Source organism: Gavialis gangeticus, unplaced genomic scaffold (assembly GCF_001723915.1).
Source record: "Gavialis gangeticus isolate Ggan-Ray unplaced genomic scaffold, GavGan_comp1, whole genome shotgun sequence".
Taxonomy (NCBI): domain Eukaryota; kingdom Metazoa; phylum Chordata; order Crocodylia; family Gavialidae; genus Gavialis; species Gavialis gangeticus.
Genome location: NW_017728997.1, coordinates 18574226 through 18582096, shown reverse-complemented (window position 1 = coordinate 18582096; position 7871 = coordinate 18574226). Strand labels below are relative to the sequence as shown.

The following is a 7871-nucleotide window of genomic DNA, read 5'->3' as shown; positions in this document are numbered from 1 at the left end:
TGTAGACTGTTACGCTTTACTGGACTCTTTCACATGGGGGCCATTAGCTTGAGCCGCTACTGGCCTCTACTGCCACAGTATCTTATCCAGAGAAGAGCGATTCAAACCATTGGATGTTTTCTAGGTGACAGATCATTTGGGCATCCAGGGCCGCTCTTGAGCACAGATGCCACAAGTTTTGTGCCTGAGACATGGTGCCCAGATGCAGGCAGCTGGATTCTGGGCCAGCCAACATGTCCCAGGGCTGGAAGGTGCAGCCCCCTGCAGAGAGTGATGTACCACCCTGGCTCCAAATGTAGTTAGGACCGAGTGGAGGGTGGATAGTTGTGCATGTGGGGTCTGATCACACTGCCCTGGGCCCAGGGGGAGATTTGCCATTGACTCTGTGTGAGGAGACCTGGCTCCTGGGAGGCAAATTCTGCTCCTCGGGTTGGTACGTACTTGGTGGCTGGGTCATCGTAGGAGGCAGCAAGGACCAGGGTGCCATCTTGGATGGTTTTCAGGAAGGCCACTAGGTGTTTGACATCTGGTAAAGCCGAGAAAAGCAAGTGTTAAGTTCTGGTGTAAGATGCAGGGCCCAACACCTGCTGCTTTCCCAGCGGACAGTAGGTAGAAGCCTAGTATAAGGACTTAACAAAGGACTTGAGTCTTGGGGGACTTAAATTGCACCAATGAAGGACACGTGCCTTTCGCAAGTCATGCTGGCTTCTCATCCCATTTATTTTAAGACTGTCGAGCAGGGGCAGTAATGGGACTCGTACCGTCTCACCTGTGCCACAGGACTTTCCTACTGCGTCCCTGCACTGCTGCTGCAGTTTTGGGGGGAAATGACTGAGCCCAGACAGAAATGACCATTAACATGTTTGACTAGCTGGTTGGATATGGGGGCAGCGTTAGCATTTTTGGTCGTGTTAGTGTTTTTGAAAGATGGTGCCTGCCTTTTAGTAATTGTTTCATTTTCTATTTATTCTGTGCAAAGTTCCCTGAGAGAGTAGAGCTAGACAGTTGTAATTATGTATCCTTCATAGATCTCCTATCAGATTCCATGTAGATCACAAGTAGGATCACACTAATTAATGAAATGCCTCCATGATGATTAATCAGCTCAACGTGTTTGGGCTAAACTCATTAGGACCAAGGGCAGGTGCCCCTCACATGCATTGTGCGGTCTGATTGTGTGGGCTAATTACAGGTTCCCAGCTGTGCAAAGTACCATTCCTTGGGCAAACCCAACTGAAAATTCCCTTGTGACCTATGTACCCAGAGGAAAGCATGTGGCTTGTTTGCTCTGAATGAGCATTATTTGGGGGCAGGATCCAGGCAGATGCCAAGTGCCTTGTCAGCAACTTTTCCCTCCCGTGGGGTTTGAATTTTGCAGAAGGCCCCATGTATCTTGCAGGGCAGAGATGGTTGGGACCAGAACTATTTTTTTCCCAGTGCTGTGGTGTGAAAAGCAGCCCTTGCTAGTAGACACATGGATGCAGCTATTCTCGTGCCAAACCCTGGCCTTGCTTCTCCACTATGACCCACGTAGAGTACATGGCGGGAGCAGAGGCCTGTCTGCAAAATCGAGCTTGCATTCCAGGACTGGCCCTGGCCCTGGGGCCACACGACATGAAATATGGGCCTTGTCCACTCAGTTGGTTCAAGAGGGTCATCACTGATTTGGAGGTTGTCGACCCAGAAAGGGTGGTGCCACCTCCTGCGTAATGCAGACTGTGCGACCCCCTGCACACCCAGATCTGGAACGCAGCCCGTTGGAAGCAGCAGAATAATTCATGAGAATACAGAGAGCAGGGATACTAACCTTACTGGGAGATGAAAAGCCAGTTTTAAAACATGCTTTCAGGAGGGCACGGTTCAAGCATCCAGCCACTTAGTGTTCACATGCTGGACTAGTGCTGCGTGCACTACAGCGGGGAGGAGCACAGGGTATGTGGACAGTGGTATTAGTGAAAGCAGCCACTTACCTCCAGAGTACATGTCGTAGTTGTCTGTTTTGATGAGTTGTCCTGTTGTCCCTAAGTGATTAAAATCAAAATAGAATTTAGTTTCTGTAAAATTAGCACCTGGACTGAGAGCACAGCAGTCCGTCTGCTCAGGGTCTGTGCTGTGTGAAAGATGGTTTTCTCCTGGGACGGGGGGATTTCAGCCAGTATGTGCATTTACTGTTGAGAGAAGTGGTGGGATTAGCACACTGACCCAGTGGTTGGGAGAGGAGGGGTGAGTGAGGGATGCATTTTAGATGTCAAACAAGGATAGATGCCCTTCGTCCTTGAAGGAGATACACTGGCAAAGACCCCTGCACCACTCTCTAGGGAGGCCAACGTAGGTCTTTTCCCCTGTCGCTCCTGGGAGGCTGGGACCATAGGGTCAAATGAGAGATCTCATGAAGGCTTTGCTTCAGGAGGTGGCAGCATGCCTAGCAAAATGCTTGGCCGGGGTGGAGTGCATCCCAAAGAGAGAAACAATAGGAAGGAAGGAAGGAGGGAAACCAGGTGCTCTGATCTCCTGCCATCTGCCCATATGACCCATCAGGAACCTGTCTGGCTGTACAGTAGCACACGGAGGTGAGAGTGATTCTCAGGGACCAAGTGCCAAATTGAAACCGGCAGGAAGACTTCCCTGCTCCAGGGTGATCGCAGGAACTTGGATGCTAAACACAGCATGAAAGCAAGCGAGGGGGCTGTGTGGAAGCCTTTCTGCAAATGCTACTGAGAATCACACAATCGTAGAGAAGTGGAGCTGGCAGGGACCTGCAGAGGTCACATCTAGTCCAACCCCTGCCTGAGGCAGGATCAGCCCTGTCCAAACCAGCCCAGACAGCCATAACCTAAACTCTGTATAACAGTCTTCCAGCCTGCTGCTTTGCATCGCATTCTGCCTCAGTCTGTGGAGTTTATTAAGCCATTGCGTATTGTACAGGTGGGTTTATTCTCCACTTCCCAGCTCCCCTGGTAACTCTTTTTCCATTGTTGTAGAGCTGTAAACAGTACCTAGCCAACCTGCAGTGACTAGCTCTATATCAGGATATCCTGTGCCCTGCTCACTGATTCATTGCCCTAGTTTATGCCTTTGCATCTCCATTATTGCAATCGAGCTGCATTGGCATCAAACCAGAGTGGAAGTGGTGACTCCTGGTTCTTGCCCTCAAACAACAGCAATGAATTGCTCATCTGGATGCTGGAGTGGAAAAGGCTCATTGATGGGCCGTGGCAGCTCCTTTGCTTCAGAGCTGGACCCTGGGTAGGAGAGTGGTTCCTAAGCTGTGGCCCATGGATAGCTTGTGGTTGGTGAGGTCACAGTAAGTGGACCACAGCTAGTTCAGGAATGGCACTGGGCCCCATGTGCATTAACAGTATTTTCAGGTACGGTATGTAGTTCACAAAGGATATTGAGGGTCTCTGATCTGTCTGTTCCTAAACTTGGAAACTGATGGCTTAGACAATTTATTTCTCAGGATAAGAACAGCTGCTCAGCCAAGGAAAAAAGCTAGTCTGTTTTTTGCCCAGGGAGGTAGGCACCATGCTGGGTAACTGCGGCAGAGAGGCATGCATTGTTATATCTGCCACTAGTCAGGACAAATCCACTGGTACTCAGTTGCTGCTCATGAACTCTGCCAGACTCTGGTCCCATAGCAGCTTTGCTCCTGGCTGGGTAGTGCATGGGTAGGCCACTGGACTTACAGTCCTGCTTGCTTGGTATATAAGTTCCCAGATTGTGTCGACTCCCATTGCGCTGTAATGTGCTGGCTGTTTAACTGGTTTATCATTACCAAGTTATCATGACTGAGACCTGTTACCACAAGGCATTTGCCAACCCTGTGGGCACTGACAGAGCATTAGCTGACTCATAGTTAGCTAACAGGGCGCTACTGATTCGTTAGGAGATGGGCCATAGACTTATACCACAGAGTCATCACAGGCCGAGCTGTACCCATCCACTGGTTTCCTAGAGGTGGGCAGGAGTGCAGGTGCTGTGGGCTGGCTGGAGTGGACAGTGCCAGCGCATGGAAAGGTCTGGGGGGTTGTGTGCCAAGCACCAGCCAGGGCCCATGACCCCAAAGTGGGGGGGGCTGTTTTTGCATCACAGACTCACCATTCATAAGTGCGAAGTTTAATCCACGGCCGATGTTATTTTTCACGCTGCTCATGATACTGGAAACAGAACAGAGAATAAAGCAGAGGGCTGAAGTGTCTGCATGCCATGGGGGTGAATCTTTGGCCAGCTGCAATGTGCCTGACTTTAGCAGGAAAGAAACCTCCTTCAAAGGACGTTTACTGCCACTGTTAGCAAGCAGGGTGAGGTTCTCTTGGCCGTGTGCGCCCAGGCCTTTACCAGCTTGTTTTCAGGCACAGTCCCTGGCCGTGCAGACTCCAGCCCGGCCCTGACCTGAACTCTGGGATTATCAAAGAGAATCAATCAACAGATGTCCTGAACCTCTGTGTCTTGTGGGGCTGCTTCTCCAGGCCCACCCTCAGGATTTCCCAGCCTCTTCTGACCCCCCAGACCTCAAGAGAGCCCCTTCCACCTCTACAGCATCAGGTGCTTTTGGGACCACTGCAGTACTTACAGATTATCATCAAAGCACAGGGATGGCCCAACGACATTTGCTGCTCCGCTGATGATTTTGAAGGCAAAATGGTTCTGGGGACAGCTTTTCACATTGCCACACTTATTTCGTGGGGTCTGCGGCTCTGAGGGGGAGAAAGAACAGGCTGTGAGGGGTTTTGCTCTGCATGGACAGCACGAGGACCTTTCTTAAGAGGAGCTTGGAGCACTTGCAGTGGTGTGGGGCAAGGTATGAAGTCTGTAGCCAGCAGACTTCTCTCCGTGATGGGGTCAGGTTGCCACCCCTGCCCAGACTGTACATGGTGGTCCGTGCAGCAGGGAAGAGGAGGAGGAGGACCTTTCCCCGTACAGCTCCGGGGCTGGGGTTTGCTTCCTGATAATTGTCACCCCGCCCTGTGGAGTCCACTCCCCAGTCTGTCCACCCTGGAAGCTCGCTCTCTCTCTTTCATATGACATTTTAGGATTACAATGTTCATACAACATTCATAGATTAATATCTAAATTTGTTAGCTATTCGCCTGCTTCAGGAGTAGCTGCATGGATTGATTTTAGATTTCCATTAAATCATCTAACTGGGGAGTTGTTCACAATGTGTTGCCCCATCTAAAAATTGCATCACAGTTGCAACCCGGACTCTCTTTGATTCTCCACGTATGGAGCAGGTGTCCACATTTTCCATGAAGTGTCTGGATGCAATTCAGGGAGGACTAAATCTTTCTCAGTAGGTCAAATCCCAGCTACTGGAAGCTGAGGGCTCTGCTTAGGCTTGGCGTTCCTGTCCAGCTTCGCACTGGCTCCTTTTAGAAAGCTGGTGGGTGTTTGCATGGAGACTGCTGTCCCTCACTGCCCAGCCTGTGTGCAGGCCCCTGGCCTAGGGAGCTTCCTTTGCCGAGGCAGCTAGCACCCCCTCCCTGGGGGACATGCAGTGCGGATGCTGGGAGCACGCTATCCACACTAGTTCACTCTTGCCGGGGTTCAATGTCACATTGTACTCACGGGCATGACTGGCTGAGGGATCTGCAAGCACTGAGGAACCTAGAACAGAAGAATTAGCATTGTGAAATATCCCAGTGTCCGGGCTTCTCCTGGACACACAGAAAGAGCTGGCAGCAAAGGAGGAGACTTAAAGATGAGGGTGTGTATCTGGCCACACAGTGGTTCTCTGGACTGCTGAAGTATTCACACTAAACAAGGGGAAAAGAAATATTTGTGGGATTCATCTCCAAACAGACTTGCTGGTCCACAATTCGGCCACCCTGCTCAGGCAAACAGGGTAGCCCTGGGTGCAGTCACTGGCCTGGCCCTCCTGCTTTATGCCATACATATATATCAGGGGATGATGTGGACCCGCTATCTCTGTGGAGCCTTTTGGCTTGAGTTCAGTGCATTTCATTCCTCGCTTGTTCTGCATTAGCAGCTGCTCCCATTGCTCGGAGCCAGGAGGAGGTGCGGGGAGAGCCAAGAGAGGAGACCCCGGCTCCTGGCTCTATTGCACTGATGAGATCTGTGCGTCTGCAGAGGAGAAATGAAGAACAACCTGCATCTGGTGAGGGAAGGTAAAGACACCAAGAAGAGGTTTTGTGTGTGTGTTGGCCAGAAAAGCAAAACCAAGGAAGCTGCGGGCCCACCTTTAAATAGCCAGGGTGAACTCTCAGCAGAAGATGAAAAGTAAGTGGAGCCACTCAACAGTTACTTTGCCTGTTTTCAGGAAAAAATTAAGATGCAACCAGGCACCTAATAGGGATTATTTGGATCAGTAAAGGGGCAGGATGAGGGATGAAATTATAAAAGAGGGAGTCAGAGAGATTTTGATGGGTCTTAATGAATTCAAGTCTGCAGGGCCTGGCAGAGGTGATCTCGGAGACCTTGGCAATTATCTTTTTGAAGTCTTGGGAGATGGGCAAAGTACCAGAGGACTGGAAAAGGGCCAGTGTACTTCCCCTCTTTAAATAAGGAGCATCTGGGGAACTACAGACTGGTTAGCCTCCCCTCAATATCTGGGAAGTTACTGAAGCATTCCCTAAGGAAGTCCATTTGCAATCACCTGGAAGAGGAAAGGCCGATCCCATGCATCCAGCATGGAGTTACTGAGAACAAATTGTGTCAAACAAACTTGATCTCCTTCTTTCACAGAGTAACTTCTAGGATGGATGAAGGGACTGCTGTGGATATAGTGTATCTGGATTTCAGCAAGTCTTTGACAAAGGCCCCCATGACCTTCTCATAAACACATTACAGAAGGAGGAGCTAGACAAGACTACTGTAAAGTGGAGCTAACAAGAGGAAGTTCATTGCTGACATATGCATGGTCCTACACCTCGGGAAAAATAATCAACAGTAGACATAGAAAATGGCTGACACCTGGCTGGATAGCAGCACTACGGAGAAGGATCTGGGAGTCTTGGTAGATCACAGACTCAGTGTGAGTCTGCAGTGCAATACAGCTGTACAAAAGGTGAGTGTGGCTTGGGGCTGCCTCAATAGAAGCATTAGATGCAAGACATGGGAGGTGAGAGTGCCTCTCTACACAGCACTTTTAAAGCCTCATCTTGAGTACCCTGTGCTGTTTTGGGCTCCACATTTTAGTGAGAATGTGGAAAAGAGAGGGGTCCAGAGGTGTGCAACAAAATGATGAAGGACTTGGATGTCAAGTCATTTGAGGAGCTAGGCATGTTGCACTTGTGGAAAAGGTGCTTAAGCGGGAACATAGCAGCAGTCTTCACACACAATGGCTGCCATAAAGAAGAGGGAAAGTGCTTTTTCTCTCTTGCTGCGGAGAATACAACTGAGATGATCCTGCCTTTGGGGGGAGGGGGGTTGGATTAGATGACCTTCTAGCCCTATAGTTTCATAGTTTCTAGGGTCGGAAGGGACCTGAGTAGATCATCTAGTCCGACCTCCTGCCATGGCAGGAAAGAGCACTGGGGTCAAACGACCCCAGCAAGGTGCTCATCTAACCTCCTCTTAAAGCCCCCCAGGGTAGGAGCCAGCACCACTTCTCTTGGAAGTTGGTTCCAGATCCTAGCCACCCTGACCGTGAAGTCGCGCCTCCTGATATCTAGCTTAAATCTACCCTCTGCCAGCTTGTGACCGTTATTCCTGGTCACTTCTGGCAGTGCTCGGGGGAACAGGGACTCCCCCAATGCCTGCTGATCCCCCCTGACTAGTTTGTAACAGGCCACTAGATCCCCCCTCAGCCTTCTCTTGTGGAGGCTGAACAGGTTCAGGTCCCGTAGTCTCTCCTCATAGGGCCTGCCCTGCTGCCCCCTGACCATGCAAGTGGCCTCCTCTGGACCCTC

The 7871-nt window shown here is 50.5% G+C and overlaps 1 protein-coding gene across 3 annotated transcripts in view; it reads right to left on the bottom strand.

Annotated features, from left to right (window-relative positions):
* Nucleotides 1-7871, bottom strand: part of FAM3D (family with sequence similarity 3 member D) — a 60840-nt gene that overhangs the window by 40374 nt on the left and 12595 nt on the right. For 2 of the 3 annotated variants that reach the window (XM_019504858.1, XM_019504861.1), the window contains exons 4-8: nt 5569-5607; nt 4574-4697; nt 4099-4157; nt 1971-2021; nt 442-526 (exon numbers count right to left, since the gene is read on the bottom strand). In XM_019504858.1, the coding sequence (XP_019360403.1) occupies nt 442-526; nt 1971-2021; nt 4099-4157; nt 4574-4697; nt 5569-5607 (358 nt within the window). The remainder of the gene's footprint in view (nt 1-441; nt 527-1970; nt 2022-4098; nt 4158-4573; nt 4698-5568; nt 5608-7871) is intronic. The other variant, XM_019504859.1, reaches the window with a different exon arrangement.